Source organism: Impatiens glandulifera, chromosome 3, assembly GCF_907164915.1.
Source record: "Impatiens glandulifera chromosome 3, dImpGla2.1, whole genome shotgun sequence".
Lineage (NCBI taxonomy): Eukaryota > Viridiplantae > Streptophyta > Magnoliopsida > Ericales > Balsaminaceae > Impatiens > Impatiens glandulifera.
This window is the reverse complement of record NC_061864.1, coordinates 26,923,142-26,949,708: the sequence shown is the minus strand read 5'-3', so window position 1 is coordinate 26,949,708 and position 26,567 is coordinate 26,923,142. Positions and strand designations below refer to the sequence as shown.

Here is a 26,567-nt window from a genome sequence, read left to right as displayed (position 1 = left end):
TTTCCCGCCTGCGACAGATGCATCGTCGCCTGCGACAGATGCACTGTCGCCTTCATCACCTTCGTCGGATGTATAAATCACTGTAAAACAAATCAGCCAAGCTCTAAAACCATTATTCCATGACCTAACCTACATCCTAGACTCTAAACGACGAAACCCTTAACATTCATCCATTTCAACGATAAAACGACGAAGGTAGGTAGCGTCTAACCTGAATGTTGAAGACGTTTCGGTTTTGTTGATGAAGGACGTTGATGATGAAGGAGGCGTTGATGATGAAGAACCTTGATGAAGGAAGCGTTGATGATGAAGGAAAGTTGATGAAGGAAGGACGGGGAAAGGACGGTTGGTGGAGAGGAGGGAAAGGGGGACAAGAAACTGAAAGGCGCACTGACATTTCAATTTTTTTTTTTTTTAATTAAAAGGTAAAAATGACCTCTTGGCAAAAGGTCAAAAATGAAAAATTTATAAACGGTATGTTATAAGTGGTAATAACCCTCTTATGAGGGTTATTCTATCAAATTTCCCCCGTACTTAAATTTAATATGTTCATATTTGATAATTTAAATTGTTATTTTTAAATATTTAAGTCATTCCGTACTTAAATTTCAGTCTTGAGTATTCAAATCTTAATTTTCAGTTTTATCCGTTTGAATGAATATAACAAAATCACGAATATAGACAACATTTTTAGATGATGAAACAAAAATTAAAAAAAAAAAAATCAAATTGGTTTATTTGAAAATTTTGAATTTATCTTCAAGTAAAAATTGAGGGTTAGTTTGATATTTTCTCCTTCCTTTCTCACCTGAGCCGCTGTTTGGTAATTTGGGTTTAGGGTTCTGAGTTTTCTTCATTCTTCGCGTTTCACGATTAAACCTCTGATCGACGACGTGAAGACTTATCGGACCGCAGCTGCTTACTCGTCCACAGAGACTTCTCCTCCTATTTGCGTCTGTAATTTATCTATTCTCATTCTGTTTGCATCGCAGTTCAGATTATGTAGAAATAGATCCATGGACATAGTTCTCCTCCATTCTTCACGTATTTATCATCGTTTCGTTTTGCATTTTTGAAGTTTATGATTCCGTTGTTATTGGTGGTTCATTTGTTCCGAGCAAACAATTTTCATTTGGTAGTTTCATTTGATGAAAATGCGCATTGAGATATTAATTGATTCACTAGTCCTAATTCTCAGTGTTAAACTGTGAACTATTTATTCTTCTGCTATAACAGTAAGTGTATACATGATTGTAGCTCTACCCTATATTGTTGTTTATTTGTGATTATGTTTTCAAGGTGATCATTTAAAAATTAGTTTGATTTGTTAATAAAAGATGTAGGTGCAAAGTAAAAGTTTAGCATGAGTTTTTTCTATCCACAGATTTAGGTATTACATCAGTGTAAATTTCATTAAACATGTATAGATAGTACAGTAGTTTCTTATAGCTTGCAAGTTTTATATTTCTGTCTTTTAGCCTTTTGAAGTCCTACTTCTCTAACTTGTAGGCTTGTCTCCAATTGTTTTGTTTTTCCCATTGCAGGTAACATTGTTGCAGCTCATTGATTTCTGTAGAATCTTCTTTATGTACTGAAACGGAAAATAATAGGCAGTGTTCTGGCTCTCTGGTAGTTTCTGCTTGTAAATCTGTTATTCATACTGAAACTAGTATTATTGAGCCTATTTGATTTGAATAGGTTATACTTATATTATTAGGCTTTCTTGTTTTCCTGTTTGGAAACTCAATTGGTTATGTGGGTATGTCAGTTTTTCTAGCTGACTTCTCTTCTATTGATGTTTTGTTTCCATATTGTGATGCCAACTCAAAGTGCTTGATCAGGCTGAAACACTTGAATCTTTCTTTACTACACAATTTTCTCTAGGAGTTCTTGGTAGTTATCTTAAGAGTCAGCCTGTCATCAAGCTTTTGATTATGATGCACGAGTCAATTGCTAAATTTCCTTATTGTCTGCGAAATTTTTAATATGATGATGGGCGTACGACTTATGCTGCTTGCAGTTGTTATGCCAGATAGCCACATATTTTCACTCGTAACACATACCTCTTTTATCGAAATTCATTTTCAAAATCTTTTATTATTAATCAAGTTGCTCAATCTTGAACATTTCTTAACTCTCTTACAATTGTAAATTGTTTTACAGAAAACCATGTATTATTTGCTTCTTTTCTTTTTATCCCATTTTAGATGGACAATGTTTTTAGTTCATGCAATTTAATTATTGGGTGGGTTATCTCAGGCACAATTCCATTATGTAATTTGTTGAGTGTATTTGTTTAAGTTATTTGATGTTAATAGCCATCAGATCTCAATGTGACATCATCCCCATTTTTTTTATTATATTATGTTCACTTGATATGTAACTAGAGAAATGAGCTAGTCTCAACTTAAATAAAGGGAAAGGATATGCTTCTTTGCTAGCTGTTGTAATTTTAAAAGAAACATTTTTGTGACTTCTAAATATTGCAATCATATTACTTATACTCCAGTATATTAATGTGGGGACGTTTATGTTTATTCTTGTGGCCTCTTTACCTCCATTCATTTAAAAGCCTCTCCGACCTCCTCCAGCTGGATCAATGAGTCAACAAGGTTTCGGTCAATCATTACCTGGTCAAGTAATTTCCGTCACTCTATGACTAAGTTGCTTATTTCTGAGCACAAAAAGAAAATCTTAGCAATTGTATTATTCTAAAATGATTTGTTCAGTTCCGACCCATGGTACCTACACAACAAGGTCAGTCGTTTGTCCCTGCATCCTCAGCTTCCCAGCAGTTTCACCCAGTTGGATCTTCACCCAATATAGGGATGCAACAAAATCCAAACCAACTACATCAAATACCTCCAAGGAATGCTCAGCCTGCACAGTCAATGCCTTCATCACAGGCAATTCAGATGCCACATTTCCAACAAAGTTTCAGTAATATGCCTAATTTGGGTGGTTCTGGGGTGCCACTGTCTTCATCATATACCGTAAGAGCTACTAAATTGGGTTCAGAAGTTTGTTTATGTTTGTCTTTTATAATTCCTTGTTGTTACAGTATGCACCGTCTTCCTTTGGTCTACCTCAAAATACGGTGTCTGCTTCGCCACAATTCCAACAATCACAACTGCATGTACCAGTTGGTTCTGGTGGTGGACAGTCTTGGTTGCCCTCAGGGAATCAACCTGGACAACATGTTACTTCTTTACAGCAGAGTGGGCATCAAGCTATAGATTCAAATGCCTCTGTGCCAGTAAGTCTTTTTTTTTCTTTAACAGCTACAAACATTTTATTTTCAAATGAAATCTTATTTTCAGCTATGAGGTTGTTGCATATTTTTATCTGTTTAAACATGTTCACAACACCGGTGAAACCCCTTTCATATTTGATAAGTAACCAGCATTGCATAAAAACATCCAGAAACTGTCGCTGAAGTAAAAGCACAAAGGGCAATATATCCAAATAGTTCATAAGGGTCCTAACTTTGACATCACAGAGAGTTGCTTGTTATTCTTGCTAATCACCTTTGATACCTTCTTAGTTATTTTTTCTACAATTTTGAATGTAGGCTGCTAATCTTCCCGCTGTTACTGACTCACAGTCTTCTGACTGGCAAGAGATTGTACCCGAAGATGGAAGAAAGTGAGTTATTTTCATCTATGGCCTGCCTCCTTTTCTTTTCATTCTTATTTTAATTTCATTTCCTGTTTCTATTCTTCTTTACGTGGCCATCTAACTTAATTATTTCAAATTGATGGATGTGCACATTGTGTTTTTGTATCCAGTTATTTTCATCTATGGCCTCCTTTTCTTTTCATGCTTATTTTAATTTCATGTCTTGTTTCTATTCTCCTTGGCTTGGCCATCTAAGTTCATTATTTCAAATTGATGGATGTGCACATGTTGTTTCTATCCAGGTATTATTACAATAAGAGAACGAGACAATCAAGTTGGGAGAAGCCATCAGAATTGATGACACCTCTTGAGGCAAGTGATCTATTCAGTTTTCATCTTAATCCAATATTTTCCGTAGAAGTATATTTCTGGTTGCTTTGCTATCTGTTCTGACAAAACTTATATGTGAATGTTGTCCGCTTAATAGCATTGTTTGTTGAAACATTTGTTCTCCACCTTGTTTTATGTGGTTATCATTTTCCGTGCATGTCTTTTGACTGGTATCTAGACATCTTGGCAAGTCTAGGGACAATAACAACTGCTCTATATGCTCAATGTGAAGGCCAGTCTCTCTCAGGAGGCATTTGTGCTATTTTATGGTTCAGTGGCATCACCATGCAAATAGGTATACGGATGCTGATATTGTCATTAGTTAAGTGAAACTCACCAGTTTTTTCTTCTTTCTTTGACCTCTTAAGAAATTTGGTCAAGAGAATAATCATAAAACTTGAGGGTCTGATAAGGTATGGTTTTGACTTTGCTTTTTATCTTGATAAATGCCAGCGGTCACTTGTATGTTTGAACAACTTAGTCACATTCAGTTGTTATGTATATATATACATGTGTGTGTGGATAAGATATTTTATAGTTTCTTTGAACAAAACGGCTTTTCCCCTTGTTGACAAATGGTTATACAAGAATAGGCAAGATACTCACAGTTGGGCGTTAAAGCTTCTCTTCACGTGTGTTTATGTGCTTTACCATCTTGTATAACAAGTAATTGAATTGAGATTGTGAAAATATTGCTCTTACTGTTACTTCAATAGAGAGCAGATGCATCAACTGTATGGAAGGAATTCACAAATGCAGATGGTAGAAAGTGAGTTTTATCTTATTTTCATGATTTGTTGTGTTGGTTTTTTTAAAGAGTTGGTTGGTAAGAATATGCGGACATGTTCAGGTACTTCTATAACAAGGTTACAAAACAATCTACTTGGCAAATTCCGGAGGAACTCAAGGTTTTCATCCTATTTTTTTTATCCATTTTCATCTTAATTGGATGTCTTTATTCATTTTATTTTTTTTCTAATACGTTTGTTATAGATGGCCCGTGAACAAGCTCTGCAAATTAGCCAGAAGTCAGATGTTAGTGTGACTGCTGTTGCACCCCTAAATGATAATGCATCAGATCAGACAAGTGCTGCAGCTTCCAGTCCAGTTTCAGTTACACCAGGTGCTGTTGTTAATGGTGCGGTGGTTTCTGGCTCGTCAGCCTTTCCGATTGCACAAACGGCTGGTTCAAGTGTAGATGCTGCTTCATCTATACCCATGACTACTACAACTTCTGCTACGGTTGGGAATAATGGGGTTCCATCTTCTGTTAGCACTAATACTACTCCAATGTACTCACCGAATTACCTTTACTTTGCTAATAAGATGATTCTCTTTTGTTGGATTGTTTTTCTGATTGAGATTCTTCTTCAATGTAAATCTCTGTAGAGCTAATTCGGGAATTTCGTCTTCTCATGACGTGTCAAATTCGTCAAATGAGGCTTCAATGCAGGATATTGAGGTACCCTAATTTATTTAAGTCCCCATTAACTTAACATTTGAGAAATTGTTTAATTAGACAATTTATTTCAAGTTTACATGGAAGGAGTGACATACTCTCATTACCATCTTCTCATCTTGTTTTTTTGAATTCTTTGTTTAACATGCACTCTTTCACTTTCATGGAAAACAACTGAATCTATAAGTTGACTTGCAGGAAGCTAAGAAGGGGATGGCAGTTGCTGGAAAAATCAATGTGACTCCAGTAGAGGAGAAACCAGTTGAGGATGAACCTTTAGTTTTTGCCAATAAGCAGGTATTTAAATAATAGTTTCTACCTTCAATTTTAAATCATCCATCAACTTCTTATCTTGTTCTTTTTGTGCTGTTTATTTTTTCTCTGCAGGAAGCAAGAAGTGCATTTAAAGCATTATTAGAGTCTGCAAATGTTGAGTCAAACTGGTCATGGGAGCAGGTAATTTGGATGTCATATTGTGCATATTATGTACACCTCTGAGTTTTGTTGTTTTAATATTGAACTAGGCAATGCGAGCAATAATCCATGACAAAAGATACAGTGCTTTAAAACCTGGAGAGAGGAAACAAGCTTTCAATGAGGTAATAGAATGAAAGTTGAAACCTACTTTTTATTCAAGTGATTATTAATTGGACTAGTTTGAGATTTCAGAAGCATCAATTAACTGATTATTGATGGTTCTTGTTTTGATCTTGATCTCATTGCGCTGAAGTATTTGGGCCAACGAAAGAAATTGGAGGTTGAGGAAAGGCGTAAAAGGAATGTGAAAGCACGCGAGGAATTCAGAAAGATGTTGGAAGTATGTTAAATATTGTTTTTAAATAGAATCATAAGTCAATTTGTATGATTCTTTTATCGTAGTTACCTATTCCCGTAAGTTCTACTTGACCTCATATTTATCTGCAAGCAGGAGCGGGAAGATCTAACATCATCAACAAGATGGAGGTATTCCCTTGAGTACTGATCTTCTTGAAGTGCATCGTTGTAGCCATTCCTTAATTATTATCGAGATCTTTTAAAGTCTTAATGTGGTTTTTGGCATCCACAGCAAAGGAACCATGTTTGAAGAAGATGAACGGTTCAAAGCTGTTGAGCGGCCATCAGACCGTGAGGAAATATTTAGAAATTACATGTTTGATCTTGATAAGAAGGTAATTCATTACATTACTGTCACCTTGTCCTTCATATGCTCAAGTATTATAGTGGTAATCGTGTATAATAGAGTAAAAACAGAGAAGTGATAACCATCTTGAAGAATTGTTTCCTAGAATCTTTCATAGGATCCATTTAGAAGGATAATGTTGTTTCAGATTCCTAGGGTGCGTTTGGACGAGGGGAATTGGAATTGTCACTGAATTTCAATTCAATTAATATGTTTGAAAAAACTATAGAATTGTAATTCAATTCCAATTCTTATGTTTGAAAAAGTTATAATAAAAACAATTTGAATAAATATATTATTAAGAAATCAGTTTGACACAACCCACTAGGGTTGCTCAAGTGGCAAAAGTCTTGCCTAGGATGTGATTCCCACTAAGAATATATATATATATATATATATACTTATTTATTTATTGGTTTGACGCATTAGCTTCCTAAATTTAAATTTAAAGAAAAAAAAGGATATTTGTTGTAAATGAGATAAATTAATAAGATGTTTTGTTTGAAAAAAAATAGAAAGAATAAAGATTGGAATTGCAATTTCGAGTTAAGAAGAGTGTAATTGACAATTACAAAATCACATTGATTTGAATTCCATTGGAGTTACAATTCCAATTATATTTCTTAATTTTATATGGTCGAACAAACATAGGAAGGAATTGGAATTAAACCCTCCCAATTTCAATTCCAATGTTACCAAAACACACCCTAATTGTTTTTTGTGAGAGAAATTGAGAAATTACACTGAATTATCACTTATTTTTATTTCACCTTTTATTGGAGGCTGGTGTCTTTATAATTTGTAGACATGGGAACAAAGACTATAATTATTCATTTTTCATTAATTGTATCCTTCTGTTCTTAACATTGAAACTGCTATGATATTGAATGTTACATTACCTTTCATGATGTTACCACCTTCTGTTGTGAGTGGCTTTATAATTTTATTTTTATTGTTTGGGTTCATATCTGTTTTTCTCTGTAATGGCCATTTAATTCCTCGATGGGGTTATTGCAACATATATTGCTGTTTTTTTCTTATTAACTTGTCTTAACTTCAGGAAAAGGAGAAGGCTCATGAAGAGAGTAGGCAGCAAATCATAGAATACAGGAAATTTCTGGAAACATGCGACTTCATAAAAGTAAATCCTTGTGAACTTTTTCCTACATGTAGCTTATAGGTTTTGTTAGATAATAATTTTTGACACCTTTCAATAATCTTTTATTAGGTGAATACACAGTGGAGGAAGATTTACGATAAACTAGAAGGTGATGAAAGATGTATACGTTTTGTGCATCTTGATAAGATGAACCGTTTTGAAATTTTCCAGGTAGGTTAGATGGGTCAACTTTTGTTTTTTCTGAAAAATTGAATAGCTTGCATATTAAACTAGATAAATCAGCTAATTATCAATATGTTCATAATGGTTGCTGGCTATTTGCAGGAATATATTACTGATTTGGAAAAGGAAGAAGAGGAGCAGAAGAAGATAGAGAAGGTAGTTGAAGGAAACATAAATTGATTAGTTTGTTTTATCTGAGATGTAGTTCTAACCTAAACTCTTATTTAGGATCAACTTAGGCGAATTGAGAGGAAAAACCGTGATGCATTTCGCAAGATGCTGGATGACCACATTGCTGCAGGCAGGCTGACAGCTAAAACTCATTGGCTTGACTATTGCTCGCAGGTAAGTTTCTTTGATGTTTAAAGGTGTGTTTTTTTGAGAAAAAAGTTTCCTGGATCCAATACTTTTCTGAGATCAAGGAAGGGTAAAACATTTCTTATCATTTCATTTTTGTATCTAGGTCAAGGATAGTGAAGAATACCAGGCTGTTGCTAAGAATCTATCTGGTTCTACCCCAAAAGATTTATTCGAAGATGTTTCGGACGAATTGGAAGAACAGGTACCTGAGTTGCATATGAACCAATACATTGTTAATAAATTATATTAATTTTCTCCTGCTCTAGGCTCCGACTTGAGGTAGATCTTTCTATGGATCAAGAATGAGGGGTGTCTGGACTTAAGTGGTGTGCCCTACCCTAATCAAATAAAGGAGAGAACCTAAAATACCAACAATAAGTATATAAAAACAGCTTAGTTCGTCATGAATACTTTTGTAAAAATCCTCAACTAACTATGTCATGACATTCTGGAGCCTGGTTTTCTTTTTTCACGGGGACATTTGTGAAAATCCTCAACTAACTATGTCATGCCACTAGACTGGTTTTAGAGCCTATCCTAGCACAGTTTGGTGGAAACTAGATGTTTTTATTTTTACAACTGTGCATATTTTATTTTTTGAAAAAACAATTATGCTTTTTTAGTGAAGAAAAAATGTGTATTGGAGACATGTACTTGTCAGTACATATGTGTGGGGGTGTTTGAAAACACAACCATATTGTAGAATATTTTCTAAAATAAATATTTGCAAGGTCTTATTTTATTTGTATTCAGATTATAATATTAAGTAATTTTTTGATTTCAAAAACATTAAATGAATAGAAAAAGAAGTTAAGTATCAGTTGTTTTCAAACTATCAGTTTCATAATAAATCAAATAAAAGACAAAAAAAATTATTTGATAAAGTGACTTAGCAGAGAGTTAGATTCTAGGGAGAACAAGCCTAGGCTGTCATGGAGAATGCAGATATCCTAAAGTGTTAAGCATGTCATCCATTTGAAGTGTGTTTTTTGTGTTGGCCACTTTGGAATCTTAAAGTCACTTCTTGTTGGAGGAGGCTATTGTAAATATTCTGAAGTATCCGTGCAACACAGGTAGAGAGAGACCTTCAGCACTAATTAGGGTTTTGTGCCATTCTCATGGGGAAATTCAATATTCAAAGTTTCAGTGAACACTTTGTTTTCATTGTTTGTGTACTTCATCCTACAAACAAGTTCTTTTTGGCCTGAGATGACATTTACCTTATTTTCTATTTCTCAGCGCATAGAATTCCATAAATATTTCTAATTTGATGCTACTCAGCGTTACTGTTCTAACCTTCCTTTCTCTAGGAAGTGAATACTTTTTGTGCCAAGCCACGAAGCCACCACTATTTCTATTGCAGACTGAGCTACATTTTTTATTTGTTTTTATGTATTTTATATATTATCCCTTTCTTAATGTTTTTTCTCTACCTCTTTTGGTTTGAAATCTTCCAATGGTTGTGTTCTCTGGGTATTTGGGTGGCCCTTGCTTTAAAGATTTTGCAATTCTGTTTTCTAGTGAACACACATGGCTATAGAATACCATGTAATGGTTTTCCAGTGACTTCTAATGTCTTTCTTTTTGGTTCCTTCCAAGATGCATGCTTGTTAGAAGAAAAGAATCATGTGCAGTTGTCTGAGTGAATCTAGTTTGGGGATAACTTTTAGATTGAAGAAGTATATTTAGCCAAATATAGGATTCTTGGACAGGCCTATGGTGCATGTACAAACTTGGTACATATAAATGTTCATTTCGTGTAGCCATCATATGGAATTTGTTACCCTCTGATTTCTCTTTACAGTGCATTGCTAGAAATTCTGTAAGCTTTTTGTGGTTAAAGACTTCTTTATATATGTTTTGGCCTCTTCATTTAATTTTATGCTCATCTGATGCAGTATTATGAAGACAAAACTCGGGTAAAGAATGCCTTGAAGCTAGGAAAGGTATGATCCTTCTTTAATTAGCAATTAAATATCACATTGGCAGGTTGGTGCTGATTTCAATTATTTATGGTCCTACTTTTTGGAAATATTAGGCAATAATCACATCGCAGTCTACCTTTGAAGACTTCAAGCTAGATGTCGTCGATGATATAGGTTCACCGCCGATATCAGACATCAATTTCAAGGTAGATATCAGACATCACAAGTTTTTATTTGCATTCATCTATCTTTACAAGTTTGTCACCCTTAATAAGGACACAATGTTATAGTCTGTTGAAGTACATTAGGGTGATCTTAAATATTCAACTTAGTTTCTATCTATACCATTAAATAGTAATACTGTCAAATACAACTTTATGGATAACAGATAAAATAGAAATATAGGAATCATATAAATCCATGGTAAAGAGGTCATACTTGACTATAATCAAGTTTTTCATGTAATTGTCGAAGGCATTAATGTAGCATACTGGAAATCAACTGCACTTGTTTATGCAACATAAATTTACTGTATTCCTGTAGTTCTTGAAGTCACTGTGAAGGATACCTTGAATGCATGTTCTTGAGGGGCTTATTTTTGTTGATTTAGTTTCTTGTCTGGTGTTTGTAGCTTGTATTTGAGGATCTGGTTGAAAGGGCCAGAGAGAAGGAGGAGAAAGAAGCTAAAAAGCGTCAGCATCTTCTTGAAGACTTCACTGATCTCTTATCCACTTTCAAGGCATGGATTGTTATGATTATAGTGACCCGCGTTTGCATCTGTAAATTTGGTTAATTTTAACCTGTTTCTTATTGGCCTGCAGGAAATTACTGTATCTTCTGGCTGGGATGAAAGCAAACAACTTTTTGAGGAAAGCTTTGAATACAGGTATGTCTCTTTTACTACAAACATGATCTAAGTTTCCTCCTGGTTGTTGCTTAAGCCTTTAAAACCAATAAAAAAATATAAAACAAATCACTGTTGTACTGTTTCAGATCAATTGGGGAAGAAAGCTTTGCTAAGGAGATTTTTGAGGATTATATCTCCCACTTGCAAGAAAAAGCAAAAGAAAGGAAGAGAGAGGAGGAAAAGGTAAAGCCTTGAATAAAGATTCCATTTGGACTTTTTTTTTTATCTATTTGGAAACTAGTATTTTGTCACAATCACAATCCCATTGGAAAATTACCAAACTTAAATTGAAATTGATTTTTCTTTTCATGATCCAGATATATTTTGGGATCATAACCCAGATCATAGTGTGATTTTTTTTATTATTTCATTTGGTATAGAGAATATTTTCTTAATCATGATTAAGATTATAACAACATTTTTTGTTTCAATGGATAGAGTTTTTGATTCTACATTAGGATCCATATTATTTTTTGTATCTTGTGGTTATTGGCAAACATAACAAATATAGGGATCATGATCAAGATGAAAAAAATACATACCAAAACAGCTCAGACTGTCAGTTCAATCCTGTCCATCTTGTTATATCATTATTATATATTGTGGAAACAATTCCGCAGCTATTTCTTTTCTATATAGAAAGATAATGTCATTGTTTGTGCATTTGAATTTTGTTTTGATTCTCAATATGCCCTTTTGTCTAGTCCATCAATTATGCTTTAATTTTCTTATTCCTGTTCTCTCACTGGCTGTTGCAGGCGAAAGAGAAGGAGAAAGAGAGAGAGGAGAAAGAGAAGAGGAAGGAAAAGGAGAGAAAAGAGAAAGACAAAGAAAGAGAGCGTGCTAGAGAGAAAAGCAAGGAATCTAAGAAAGAAGATGCAGAAAGTGAAAATATAGAAATTATCGATGACTATGTCCACAAAGAGGAGAAGAGAAGGGATAAGGACCGAGATAGGAAGCATAGGAGAAGGCATCATGCATCTGACGATCTCGGTTCTGACAAGGACGAGAGAGAGGACTCGAAGAGGTCACGCCGCCATGATGGTGGTTCTGACAAGGAGGAGAAAGAGGACTCGAAGAGGTCACGCCGCTATGATGGCGGTTCTGACAGAGATGAGAAAGAGGACTCAAAGAGGTCACGCCGCCATGATGGTGGTTCTGACAGGGAGGAGAAAGAGGACTTGAAGAGATCACGCCGCCATGATATCGGTTCTGACAGAGACGAGAAAGAGGAGTCCAAGAAGTTGCGTCGTAATGAATTCGGTTCGGACGTAGATGAAAAAGAGGATTCCAAGAAATTGCGCCGTCATGATGTGGGTTCTGACAGGGACGAAAAAGAGGATTCCAAGAGGTCCCGCCGCCATGGCAGTGACAGAAAGAAATCAAGAAGGGTAATTTTTGACCTTATTTGATGAAAAAGTGGACTATTTGCGTTGAATGACTAAATTATTCGTTGCCTTAAAATGTTATAAAATAAATTTGGTATTTTGGTTGATGGTTTGATGATGTGATAAAGGTGTTTATCAGCCCAAATAACCTACTACTCAATTAACAATCTACTCGTCAAGCAAATATCCTCTTAAAAAAAGGATATATATATATATATATTTATATATTTGTCTTGCGCCTTGTTAACAGAGATTGATTCTATTTGTGTCTTTTTCTGTTGTATGTGGCAGCATGCATACTCACCTGAATCAGACAGTGAAGGTAAGCACAAAAAACACAAGAAAGATTATCGAGATGGATCTCGTAGGACCAATGAAGAGCTGGAGGATGGGGAGTTAGGTGAAGATGGTGAAATCCATTAAGGAGTAGTAGAAGAGGCTGCTTTAAGGTTATAATCAGTGACTGCATAAACTGTTGTTAATTTATTACCAAAGATAGGTATAGATTGCAGAAGAATTTGCTCTGGTCTTGATTTGAGACATAGTTATTTGTTTGTGTTGTTTGTTCATTACAGAATACTTCTTCCTTCTCCATCTTTCCCCAGATGAGAAACTGGCTTGCTGAGTATTAAGACCAAACTCGCATCACAGGTATCTCGATCTTACGAATTTTGGTAGCAATGGTGTTTAAATTGATTGCCAGAAGAATCAAATGATGTTTAAGATGCATTCTTTCACATCATGTTGTTTGTCATTGCATTGCCTTTATGAAGATACATTTGTGGATTAAAGATAAAACAATCAAAATTTCTAGTAATTTTTTGAAATTGTACTTAATCTATCTATTCCTCCTGCTGCATTTGAGCATTGTGTGAAATCAGGGTATTAAAGACAGATGCAACCGAAAATCTGATTCGGGTTAGACAGACTGGTTCCTGCCATTGGCATAAAAGTGATTTGATTTTTTTTTTAATCAAATGCATTATTTTAGGATTAGACATTAGGAACTGTTTTTTTCCTATGTCAAAGAGAATTATAACAAGAAACACAGGTACTCTCTTGGGTATCATCAGTTTTTCCATCAAACCAGCTTCCATATTTTATCAATCACATTTTTAATGAGTTCTCGATTGCTTGAAAGACCCTACTCTTATTACTTTTATTTGTATTCCATTTTGTAAATTATCTTTAAATTTACATAGTCAATAACAGTGTTCTAAACGGTGGTAGGCGGTGGCGGAGCGGTAAGTGACTGCCTACTGCCTCGGGTGCCTAGGCGGTTGAATATAAATATATTAAAGATGTTCTATAATTATCATTTTACTAAAAAGTCAAATTAATATTCTCTAATATAGTAACATTTAACAAAAATAAGTATGTGGACGAGCTGGAGAAGAGATAGATGATTAGATGATCTAAGAAGATGTAGATGATCAAGGAGGTGAATGAGATAAGAAAAAGAAACAGAAAAGAAGAAGATAAATGAATTGGAATGTAAAGAGTCATTTCAAAAATTTCAAAATTTAAATAAATAGTGGGTGATAAAGAGTTTTTTTTATTAAATATAAATAATTAAATAATTTGACCGCCTCATGTATAGGCGGAGCGGTGTTGGACCGTCTACCGCCTAGGCGACCGCCATTTAGAACACTGGTCAATAATAAGATCTTCAAATAAAGAAATCCTGGTCCACTATTTGAAACAATACATTCTTGATAATGTCTCTATAGAAGAAAAAAGATTCCTATGCAATTTCTACAAATGGATTGGATTAGATTAGTCATTGATGCAATGATTGTGTCCAACTCTGAGAAAAACCATTAAAACTGGAAATTCAACCAGTCAGAAACTGGCTTGACGGGCTTTCTTGAATTTGTAGGTTTTATTTGTATTCATCTTGATTATTTTTTAATTTTATTTAAAGTAATTTATTAAAGAGATTTATTTTAATATTAAAAATGAAAACAAAAATAAACATCTGCAAATATTTTAGGCCTTGTTGGATCTTTTAAGTTATCAGGTAATTTTAAAATAATTTTGTTTAATGTAAGATATTTAAAATTTTGGATATATTTATAATAGGATGAATTAGGTATATATATATATATTATAAAATATAATAAAAAGAGAATATTTTATTTGATGATTTGAAATGTGTTATTTGAATTTAGATACCACAAAAGTTTAGGTATTTTAATATTCAATGCAAGTATTTTATGGTTAGGTTTTATTTTTTTTAATACTTGTAAATATTCAAAATCGATTGCTTACTCTTGGCAAGAGTTATATTAAAAAAAATTATATTTTATTAATATTATTATTTGTTCATATAATTAAGTATAAAATTAATTTAAGAAACAATAAAAATGTAACAACTTAAAAAAAATTAATAAATATATATATGTAACTTATTTTTGAATTTGTATATATAAATTTTGTAAAAAAAGTATTAAAATTAAAATAGTTATAGACTCAAAATATTATGATAGTAACTTTAAACTTGTAAAAATATAATTATTTTATTTTATATTATTTGTTAATTTAATTTATTTTGAATTTTGAATTGTGAATAATATAAATGAAATTTTTAATTCATACACAAATATTTATTCTTCAAATTATTTTAAATCACCTACATAAATAAACTAAATAAATAATTGTAACAAATATGAACATTTAAATTTATTTATCTTTTTATATTATAATATCATCATTCATTAAAATTGAAAGAAGTGATTTAGTAATAATATTATTATTTAATATTTTGGGCTAAGCCCAAAATAATAGCAAGCATTGGGCCCATCATTTTAAAAGCAGGAATAGCTTGCTTTTTTGTTGCCCTAATTTTCTCCTACACTAGAAATTGAATACAAACTCTATATATAACAATGCAAACCCTAGTTCCTCCTCATCTTCAATTTTCAATCTTCAATCTTCAGGCTTATTGTTTGTTTCTACTTCAATTCTCATCTTTTTCTATTTCAATTCTAGTCCCCTCTACCTATGATGGCATTAAATATACTTTGATCGGAGCTTTATGCTTCGTTGAAACAAATCTAATCTGAGGTTGAGGCTCAATGATTACTGTTTTTCTTGATTGTTTCATTTTCTACCATAAAGCTCAAATCTTTACTAATTGTATTTCTTGGGATGAAGTTGAATCATAGATTTGATATTTGGGTGCAAATGACGATGAAAAAGACAGGGACATCAGATCCTCCATTTGGAGTATGATGATTTGTCAAGATGGGAATCTCTCTGATGCACAGTTATACTTTTGTTTTCTTTCTCAATTTCAATTATGATCTCAATTGATCATGTTTTCTCATGTCTAATTTCTTGACCTCAAGATCCCAATTTCAAAACTTTTACTTTGATTTTGAAGATGCTTGTTTTGGATTTGCCAATGATGCATTAATTTATATACTTATGATCATATAGATTCAAATGATGATATATCATTATCATATTGTCACTACCTCTGAGGCAAATTCAAAATTCTTTTATGTTTTGAACTAACTGAAAAGTGGGTTCTAAATTACTTGAATTGAATGGTGCCTGATGATTGTTTTAAGAACGGAGATTTGAATGATGTTCTTTGTAGAAGCCAATCCAGTCTCTAGAACTGGAATATGGCTCCAAAGGGGATCTCATGTAATCAAACAATTCTCTTTTGGTAATGAAGGCTTTCTTTATCAAATCATTGTTTTACATAATTCAAATCTTGAAAATTAATGCTATGGGATTCATATTGTGTTATATGAAGTAGATATCTATGATGTTGAATTTGTAACATTGGTTACTCTAATTAGATAATTGAGTTCTCATGTTAGAAGAGGGAATGCTTGTTGAATTCATGTTTTTAAAAGAGTTTGAATCAAATGGTCATTTTTTTTAGATTTCTAATATGGTCCATTCGACCAAGGGATACAATTTAAAATCTTGACTATGCAAATTTAGCATAATAATTGAGATAGAGGGCAAATGAATATTGATTGAGAGAAATATAAAACTGAAGGCTTTTTAGCCCTTCATTCATCTTATATAGTGTATAATTTTTCATAATAACAAAATAACTGTTATTAACAAATAATAAAAACGGCTAAAAATAAATTAACAAACTAATAACATTTACATTTTTACGGTACATAAATAATTTAATTTATTATTTCTTCACTCCCCAATTTGAGCTTCAAATCTTGAAATTGTTTCACATCAAGTGGCTTAATAAATATATCTGCATTCTTTAAAACAGAAAAAATATATGTTAATGAAATAAATCATTATTTATATTTGTTTCTTATCACATGACAATCGATATCAATGTGTTTCGTGCGTTCATGAAACACTGGATTTTGAGTAATATGCGTTGTCGCTTTGTTGTCGCAATGAAGAACAATGGGTAATGAAACCTGAATTTGAAAATCATTAAGCAAATAATGAATCCATTGTAATTCACATACAGTCAATGCCATACTTCTATATTTAGCTTCTGCTGAAGATCTAGAAAGAGTGTTGCTTTTTTTGTTTTCCAAGCAATTAGTGCATTACGAACATAAATGCAATACCCTGTAAGTGATTTTCTAGTATCATAACATTCAATCACTATCTGAAAAAGCTGTAACTGTAAGATCATTAATAGATGAATAAAATATACCTAGAAATAGTGTTCCTTTCAGATATTTAACAACCTGAATTGCAGCATAAGAATTGGCTGAACAAAATATGCAATATATATTTTTCAGAATCAACAAGAATGTCACCTTTAAGATCATTTAAAAGTTTTACACCTTTATTCATGGGTGTAAGAGCTGGTTTAGCTCCAATCAAACCAATATCAGAAACTAAATTCAAGATATATTTTCTTTGGTTTAAATAAATATCATTATGTATAATTTCAAGACCTAAGAAAAATTTAGTCTTATCTAAATCTTTGATCTGAAATTTATCATGTATGATCCTTCTTATATCCTCAATTTGTTGTAATGAATTTCCTACTAAAAGAATATCATCAACATATATTAATAAACAGACAATATCATTCCCATCTGTTTTAATAAAAAAACAATGATCATTTTCTGATTTTACAAAACCAATGTCATTGAGAATTGTTGAAATCTGTAAATGCCATTGACTTGATGATTGTTTTAAACCATACAAACTCTTGTTTAGTTTGCATACTTGTTTTGAAAAACAAAATTTAAAACTTTATGGTATTTTCATATATATATCTTCATCAAGATTGCCATGTAAAAAAGCATTATTCACATCAATTTGATGTAAATGTCATCTTTTTGCTGCTGTTAAAGCAAACAGTAATCTTATAGTCACATTCTTAGCCACCGGTGCATAGACTTGATGAAAATCAATTCCATCCTTTTGATTATAACCTTTTGCAATCGATCTAACTTTATATTTATTAACAGTTCTATCAGGATTTAACTTTTTTACCATTTGATAAATTAGTTAAATACATTACAAATTTACTCATTTTAAATTAGCAAATGGTTTTATTTATTTTGACCTTTCTTGAACCTAAAAACACTCTAAAATCTAATAAGATAGAGATTACCATCTTAGGCAGAATTGTAATTGATCCATATTATGTTGACAGTAAAGATAGAGAAATTTCAGATTAATTTCAATCTCATATAATTCCTGCTTGAACTCAATCAATCCAAATTGTTATATTTAGATATAGGATTATTTTGTTAAAGATGCATATCATTATGATTAACAATGATCAAACTGGAACATATGATCAATTACTCTTGTATCTGCATGCCAATTCAACTGTAAACCTATAAAAAACAATCACTAATTGTGAGCATTTTTTTAAACATAAAATTCCCCCCCAAAAAAAAAAAATCAACTTATTTGGCCCATTATTTTTTTAAATTGCCATAGAACATCTTTAAGCCTGAACTTTCTTTTGATATATGAATTACACTCTTTTATTTCAAAGAGAATCACAATCCCATTCCAAAAGGCAAAAGCTTTACATAATCATAATCCTAAAAAAGAACATTCCTTTGATAATAATAACCACAAAGTTTACAAATGAAGTAAAAATATGCAAAAACATGATCATTCTTTTATCACAAATTCATGTCTTTTATAAAACAAATTGAAAATGGATGAATTGCTTTATTATTAAGTATAAACAAATAGAATTACAATAAAAATTACTAACCATAGATCTCAATGACAAACCGACCTCTACTAAAATCTGGGTTGATTCACCACCAAAAAAATGGAGAAGAAAATGAAAAAGAAACCCTAAATCATCAATCATCTCTATTATATAATATATATTTACATTTTTCATAATTAGCTATTATTATTATTATTATACTAATTAATATCCTCTTTCACTAATCCATCATCATCAACACCATCTAGCTCCACCACCCGCCACTGTTACCTTTCAGAACCAAATCTGCATTAAAGCTCTGCCTTTTCTCAGATATTTCTCCAACAGCAGCCAGTTTTAATATCTCGGTTTGTTCTACACCTTTTGCTGGTCCAATACTGCACCTATCAACCCCATGCTTTGCCAATGCATCTTTGAATTTCTTTATCTGTTTATTAATCAAAGCATCATTCATGAGTTATTATCATACAAATAAAAAGAACAAGATTTTGTATTTTCTTACGGTTGCATTTGTGCAGCTGAAGCTACAAAGCTTTCCTTCAGAACCTCTATAGAATCTAAAGAATGGAAGCACATGTATATGGAGGATTTGACACATTTTCTTTAACTCTTCATAGTTCACTTTCAAGAATATAGCATCTGGGTTTAATCCAGCCAGTTGACAGATCTGATATTGTAATATTAGAATCAAAAATAAAGATTTTTTCATATTTCACAACATTTTTCACCAATTGAAGTTCAAAAAATGTCTCACTTTTGGGTGTAAGGCTTTGCAACCGCCGCAACCAGGGGAATAGAAATCAACTATGACTAATCTATCACCAGCATTCAACAATGAATCAATAAGTTCTTGGGCTGAATGAATTTCCACCATATTTGGTTCAGAAGTCTTTTCCCACCATCTCAAGAACTTGCTCACATAATTTGAAGATTGTGCCTGCAATTGGGGATATAAACAGCTCAAGAAATTGCAGCAATCAGGAAGGGAAATAAGATTAGGTTAAGAAATTTTTACCTGTAGAGATAAATTTCTGGAACCCTTTTGATCTATTAGGGAAATGGGTTTCCCTAGAAAATCTGGACTGAAGTGCAAACCTCCATTAAAATGGTTGAACCTAAGAACACCATTGTTTTCTCTTTGTCTGGTGATGCTCTCATAAGAACCAGAAACTAGGAGACCCAACTTGAACGAAACAGCCATGATTTTGGAAACAAAATGAGAACCCTAAAGCCAGAGCAGAAAACCCTTTTGGATTTACAAAAGAAAAGAGCCAAAACAAGGATTAGGTTACAAATCGAGAAAGGAAACCCTAATAAACGACAGAAGTTGCCCTTTTGAACGAAAAAGTGCAGGATTGAAACAACAAAAGATGAAGTTTTTTTTGTTTTTTCTTTTTACTGTGGGATTTATGGGTTGGGAGGGTGGAAGAGAAAGAGAGAAGCTTGGAAGGTTTTTTTTGGGAAGAAGGGTTTCTTTGAAGCTTCAATGAAGGCGAAGGAAGAAAGAAGGATAGGAGAAGAAGATGATGAGGACGTGGATATAGAATTATCCAAAAGAAAAGTGAATAAATTTAGATAGGATTTGGATATAAAGGACTTTGTATTCAACTCATGGCCACTACCTGACATGTCTTCAGCCTTTTTTCATGGCAAATTTCGATCATTTTTGTCCGTTTATTTTGTATTATTAACATTTTCAAACTAAATTTTTTCTATAACCTAACAATACAAAACCCATTTTTTAAAAATAATTTTATATACTAAAATCTAGGTCTAGGTGTATAAATGATTTTCAAGACTCATATTTGAACAAGTTATGATATTGGGTTAGAATAAACTTCTATTATATACTATCAAAATTCTACATCTATTTTATACAAGAATGGATCATATATTTAGTTATATCTATACATCTCAAAAAGTTTGTATAGAAACTAATTTTAATTAACAATCTTATTAATAAAATATATTAATAATTTCAAACAAAAAAACATAGATGAAATATTAAAGTTGATATATTTATAAAATTTATTGGTATATATTAAATGAAAAAGTTTTCTACATTCAAAAATAATAATAATATGTTTTAAGTGCATGTTTTGGTTATTTGAGATAATACATATTTTGAACCCTAATTTGTATTATATTAAAACTCTATCATCAATTTGAATAGGGAAATTTGAGTAAATGACCTCAAAGATTGACTTATTTGAGGTGGTGGTAAAATATAATTTTAATTGCGTTCGTGGTCTTTTATTTTTATTTTTGACGAAATTGCCCTTTTCGCGAAACGCGAAGGGACTTAGCGTTTCGCGAAGTGGATTAGGGTTTAGTATAAATACTCATATTTTTTCATTTCCTTCATTTCTTTTCTCTCTCTTCTCTCTCTACTCTTGTTCTTTCTTTGACGACTGCTACAAGAGTAGAGAGAGAAAAAAATTAAAGAAAGCGTTTCGCGAAAAGGGCAATTTCGTCAAAAAAATAAATAAAAAACCACGAACACAATTAAAATTATATTTTGCCATCATCTCAAATAAGTCAATCTTTGAGGTCATTTACTCAAATTTCCCTTTTGAATGTTTATCATAATTTGAACCATATTCTATTTTGATTTTTTTATAAACTCTTATTCACAAATTTTAAATAAATCCAATGAATGTTTGTTTAGAAACTTATAAAGTAGTATGTTTCCCTTTTGTTTTAATAAGTTATCAAATAAATTTATTTTAAAATAACAATAAAGCTAATTAAGTGATAAGTTATTCTTATATCAAATGTAACACATTTTCACAATCATATTTTTCTATTGTAACTTAAAATGATAAAATTCGTGTTAGTTGAATGATCGTAATAGGTTAATAGCAACAATTAAAAATTATCACTACTAAAATCTTGAAAATATGTACTTGAATAACTTATATTCACATTGAAAATTAAAATAATATATTTTTTTTGTTTGAATGTAAAAATATGATAGCATAATCCTTCACAACCATGTCATTTACTTAAACTTAAGGCATTTTAAGTGAGAATCGAATCCGTAATATTGAATCTTGTAAAAATAATACGTTAGCTACGCACTAATAAAAACATGAAAAAATTAACACAATAAATATCAAAATATCTCTAATTACCTATATATATTGTTTCTTATAACTTATGGAGAATATAAAGAAATAAGTACAATAAATATAAAACATCTCTAATTACCTCTCTATATATTTTTAACTATAATGAACTAGTTTGATACCTCAACGTCATGGTTTCTGGTTCCATTTAAAACGTTTTCAATGAAAATTAAAGCTCCGACTTTTTTATTCTTTCCACGAGATCATTTTAGAACTTCACTATGATGCATGTTAAAGAATTGTATAATAGTGCTATATTTTGAGTTCTGTTTATTTTATTTTGTTTGTACAAATTGTTCTTAATTATAAATATTTAAGCATTTGTTTGATTCTTTAGATATGGATTTTTGGAATTAAATTAAGCATGTATTTAAGAAAAAATAATAATCTTAAATATGTAATAAGATTAGATAGAAGAGAATCAAATGACAACAAAAATAAAAGGTAGAATGAAATGGATAAGGTTGAAAATATCCGAATATAACTACTTTTGACCGTTGCATAATCAATGCATAAATAAAATTACCAATAACCCACTTTGACTTTTTTTTTTATGGTGAATTATCTATAATTATTTTTTTTCTTATTTTTTGAGGTGATTATTATAAGCATGAAATATGCATTTAAGTTAGTTACCTTATCCTTATTTGTGGATATTATCATGTGTGTGCATTCAAATATTTTTGTAACTAAAGATTTCGATTTAAACAATAATAAATTATAAAGATAGTTGAAGACTTTAAATATAAATAAATAGGAATATTAATTTTTAACGGCATAATTTGGTGTTTTTACTTGGGTTTGACAAAGAATGGGGTAGGAACTAATTACATTCAATAATAATTTATTAAACTATAAACTTTAATATATTACTTAAAATAGTTTAATTTCATGGTTATTGTGAATAATGTGTCACTCGAACCAAACGTTCATGAAATCAATATCTAAGATGACTTACCTAATGATTGAACTCCAAGCTGCTCAAACAAATAAATAAAGAGTGAGCTTAGTCTAAAGTATATTTATATCTCCAATCCACTTCATAACCCTCAAATGGGTCAATCTTCTTCTAGAAATGGTTACTCTTGTTGTTCGCCATGTCTCGAAGTTTCATCTAGTGATGAACAATCTTGGTAGGAGGATTTCGATGACGTAAAAGTGGACAATGCTCCTACTTAACTTCCTCCGACATTCCTCCGACAATCCTAGAAGATGTTGCGATCTTCAACTTTACGATTTTCGTATATTCCTTGACACCTGCTCAAGTTAGAAAATACAAGTTAACTGCAAAAATGGAAGTGGCTCTGGTCAGCATAAGAGACCAACTTGCAAAAGATGTAAAGGAAAACGCTCCTTCATTCATGGCTATCTTAGGAGAAACTTCTCGCCAAATAGAGAAATCCCACTTCTTCTTGATTTCCAGATGCTTATCATGGATAAATTCTCAGGTGTTGAAGATCCGACCACCTTCATGCATCGCTACCGGCTAGTCACGAGCCCTCTAAATTTAGCCCATTCTATCATCATTTATCTTTTCCCTAAATGCTTGACGGGAAGATCCTTGTTAAGAATCACATTTCTTGTCTTCAAACTATACAAGAGTTGGGGGATGCATTTGTCCAACGTTTCAGTATGAACACTATCCAAGTTTGGACGGTTGAGAGGCTGAAGTAAATGAGGCAAGGAGAGTATGAAACTTTTGCAGCATTCTGGAGTCGTGGCATCGTATTACTGTCAATATTGACCCATTCCTTTTGAATCAAAGTAGACCGAAATACTTTTGAAATGCATGAATGAGTAATACTTCATGGCTCCTGCTTTTACGGTCTTCGCCGACATGGAAAGTCTGATTAGTGCTGAATTTGACCTCAACGATCTCTTCGGTCAAAGCAAAGGTGAAGATTTTTCTTCAAGCCATAACAACGAGACTAGATAAAACGAAAATAACAAGAAGGACAGAACATCATCCTACCTAAGGATTTGTTGATATTTGTTTTCTCTTTATGAGACAAGCTACTCTTGTTGAAAATCGTTTTTCTTCATACTAAACTCATCTAATTCAAACTATGGTATTGTCGTCCAACGTTAATGTAAATTAATCTTTGTTTTCCACATGAGCTTACTAGCTTGTCTATCGATGTACGCTTCAAAGTTAAAATAAGAAAGATTAAAATTAAACCCATTTTCAAATATCCAAGTCTAAACTAGGGGCATTTTGGAAAATGCGCAAGACATGGTTCATTCCTATCTTTCTCAGCTCCCAACCAAGCTTGAGAGTGTTACTTTCATACACACTCTGAGAAGGAAAAACGGATTCACCGACGCTCTTTCCACGCTTGCAGCAATGTCGCAGATTTCTGAGGACATTAAAATCAAACCTTTCAAGATCAAGTAGAGGCATAATCGCATCTATGAGAAGCAAACAATCGTCAATATCGATGTCGCTACTAAACCATGGTGCGAGCCAATCCAAGTCTTCATAGATAATGAAGAATATCCTCCACACTTCCGAAAGAAGGACGAACATGCTCTTCACCAATTCTCCATTAACTACGTAGTTGTGGTAAGCATCCTTTATCGTCGACTTAGTGCTTTGCAAAACCCGAGAATTTCAAGATCTAATAGGGAAATTCCAACCACAATGGGAAATACCTTACATTATTAAGCAAGTTTTCTCCGGGGAGTTGTGCGTCTAACCTCTATGAGAAGTGATGAATTCTTTACCTCATATAATCTTGATACACTCAAAAACATATTATGCATATTATGTGTGAAAGTAGAAAAGCAAAACCCAGAGAGTTATACATTTCTTTCACGCTACTGTCGCATCCTATCTTTCAAGATGGCTATCCTAAACACTTTCCCAACGGATTGTAGTTTATAACAATGAAGACCCCTAATTTACGCTAAGGGCATTTTATGGAAAATTCTACATACTTGACCTTTTGTTAAAAGATTTCTCCCAACGCGTCACATTCTTATGCAAGATCCCTAATCTTACTAGGGATGCCCTAATGTAGAATACACAACGCTCTTCGAGCTAGCTGTCAAGAGAATTTCTCCAGCAAGTTGCATTTTGATGCAAATTTTCTTGATCATACCAGGAACATTCAGAAGTGGAAGGCGTATGATTCTTGAATCTAGTTGTTAAGATCATTTCCCCATCAAGTTACATTATGATTGAAAATTTCCTAAAGCTACTAGTAACCTCCCAAAACAAAAAGTTTCACACTTTCGATCTAAATTTCCAAGAACTTGTCTGCAATAAGTAATTCTTGGAACAAGTTAAGACCTCTATCCACACCTCAAATTCAGCAAGACTTCTAATTATTTTTAGGATCGTTGTGATTTCCATATTCTCTAGTCCCTACACTAAGGATGCTTTTTTCTACAGATTATTTGTTAAACCCTCAGACATACAAGGGGCATTTTTGTTGAGGAAAATGCGTGCACATGAATATCTTATTCGCTAGTTGCCGCAAATATTTCCTTAGTGGATCGTAAACTAAGATTCCAATCTATATTATGAGCATTCTAGTGTGGAAATCATCTAGACGTTTAGCCTAGTTGCTACCAATTTCCCTCCCAATACTTTACAATCTAAATGAATGAAAACTCTGATTTCATACAGAGAGTTTTAGAAAATAGAATGTGTCTTGTCTTCTATTCGTTGTTCTAAATATAAGTTTCTATGGATCATTTATCGGATCCCTAGTCTACACTAGGGCATTTTTCCAAAAAATACGTCAAAACCTTCTTAGGTGATACCCATTAACCTAGTGGTTAAGGATGTTTGTACACTCGCATAGTATTTGGAATCTTAATCTGTATCAGATTATGAGTATGTTAAAAAAAATCTTTGAAATCATTCTCCGAACGCTATGATAATCCTTTTGAGTTTTCCCTCGAAACCCTTTAGTATCGTTAAGGTGGGAGCCTAAAATCTTGTTCTAAAATCCTTTGGATTTGAATTCTAAGGTAACCCTTTTTGAGATTTCCCTCGAAACCCTTTAGCATCGCTAAGATGGGAGCCTTTAATCTTGTTCAAAAAATCCTCCTACTTTGAACGCTAAGGTAACCCTTTTTGAGCTTACCCTCGAAACCATTCAACATTGCTAAGGTGAGAGTCTCAAAACTTGTTCCAAAATCCTTCAACTTTGAACGCTAAGGTAATCCTTTTTGAGCTTGCCCTCAAATCCCCTTATCATTGCTAATGTGGAGGCCTCAAACTCCCTTTGAAACCCTTCAACTCTGAATGCTAATGTGATTCTTTTGCTATCATGGTTTTTGATTCCCTCAATTCAACTACATGCGAACATGATTCCCCGTTTATAGGGATATGTAGGAAACCTCTCGGCATGTTCGGTCTATTCTATCCAAATTATTCTATTCCAAGAATGAAAACTTAAGACCCTTAAATGTTCCATGACATGCATCATTTATTTGATCGAGAGTGCATTGCTATCATTGCATGAATTATAGCCATCGACTAATTATCATTTCAAAATATTTCAAACCATTAAACATCATGCTAATGTCTGGATTTTCAAACCACTGCATTTGGTTTTAAAAATGAAATAAATGGAACTACCTTTGGACCTGATTCCTCTTCCATGAGGATATGTAGGCAATCTAGCAAATATGTTTGGTCAAATTTGCTAAAGTCTTTTCTCTCTGAAGTGAAGAAGATCAAGATCTCTCCCTATAGAAATTATC

General features: G+C 32.5%; 2 protein-coding genes and 1 non-coding gene across 5 annotated transcripts; 2 read left to right on the top strand and 1 right to left on the bottom strand.

Annotated features, from left to right (window-relative positions):
* Positions 1-812: 812 nt before the first annotated feature.
* Positions 813-13,306, top strand: LOC124928582 (pre-mRNA-processing protein 40A). Of its 3 annotated transcripts, XM_047468820.1 has the most exons (30): positions 813-957; positions 1,545-1,629; positions 2,573-2,638; positions 2,730-2,993; positions 3,062-3,256; positions 3,572-3,645; positions 3,921-3,990; positions 4,725-4,777; positions 4,859-4,916; positions 5,002-5,300; positions 5,398-5,470; positions 5,666-5,764; positions 5,855-5,923; positions 5,992-6,066; positions 6,198-6,284; positions 6,396-6,430; positions 6,534-6,636; positions 7,708-7,788; positions 7,876-7,977; positions 8,092-8,145; positions 8,218-8,334; positions 8,453-8,551; positions 10,248-10,295; positions 10,388-10,480; positions 10,906-11,013; positions 11,096-11,160; positions 11,268-11,364; positions 11,940-12,572; positions 12,861-13,018; positions 13,145-13,306. In XM_047468820.1, exons 3-29 carry the CDS (start codon positions 2,600-2,602, stop codon positions 12,990-12,992), a joined length of 3,222 nt encoding a protein of 1,073 aa, XP_047324776.1. In that variant the 5' UTR covers positions 813-957; positions 1,545-1,629; positions 2,573-2,599; the 3' UTR covers positions 12,993-13,018; positions 13,145-13,306. The 3 variants fall into 3 exon arrangements, with proteins under 3 accessions (XP_047324776.1, XP_047324775.1, XP_047324777.1); XM_047468819.1 differs by having other exon boundaries at positions 12,861-13,306; XM_047468821.1 differs by having other exon boundaries at positions 825-953; positions 12,861-13,306.
* A 2,442-nt stretch (positions 13,307-15,748) lies between these two features.
* On the top strand, positions 15,749-15,837 carry LOC124933192. Its single transcript, XR_007098901.1, has one exon. It is a non-coding gene; the product is annotated as a small nucleolar RNA R44/J54/Z268 family (small nucleolar RNA).
* A 2,806-nt stretch (positions 15,838-18,643) lies between these two features.
* On the bottom strand, positions 18,644-20,291 carry LOC124932010 (thioredoxin-like 1-2, chloroplastic). The gene is made up of 4 exons (XM_047472603.1): positions 19,739-20,291; positions 19,478-19,660; positions 19,226-19,390; positions 18,644-19,150 (listed from the first exon to the last, which is right to left on the bottom strand). The coding sequence occupies exons 1-4, from the start codon at positions 19,922-19,924 to the stop codon at positions 18,968-18,970; spliced, it is 717 nt and encodes a 238-aa protein (XP_047328559.1). The 5' UTR covers positions 19,925-20,291; the 3' UTR covers positions 18,644-18,967.
* Positions 20,292-26,567: the final 6,276 nt, after the last annotated feature.

Excerpts from the sequence above, each read along its gene's own strand:
- LOC124932010 (XM_047472603.1), bottom strand. The coding sequence starts at position 19,924 with ATGGCTGTTTCGTTCAAGTTGGGTCTCCTAGTTTCTGGTTCTTATGAG. Across the intron at positions 19,391-19,477 it reads GCAAAGCCTTACACCCAAAA|ATCTGTCAACTGGCTGGATT; the intron begins GTGAGACATTTT and ends TTACAATATCAG. Across the intron at positions 19,151-19,225 it reads TCAGCTGCACAAATGCAACC|ATAAAGAAATTCAAAGATGC; the intron begins GTAAGAAAATAC and ends ATTAATAAACAG.
- LOC124928582 (XM_047468820.1), top strand. The coding sequence starts at position 2,600 with ATGAGTCAACAAGGTTTCGGTCAATCATTACCTGGTCAA. Across the intron at positions 2,639-2,729 it reads GTCAATCATTACCTGGTCAA|TTCCGACCCATGGTACCTAC; the intron begins GTAATTTCCGTC and ends TGATTTGTTCAG. Across the intron at positions 3,257-3,571 it reads ATTCAAATGCCTCTGTGCCA|GCTGCTAATCTTCCCGCTGT; the intron begins GTAAGTCTTTTT and ends TTTTGAATGTAG.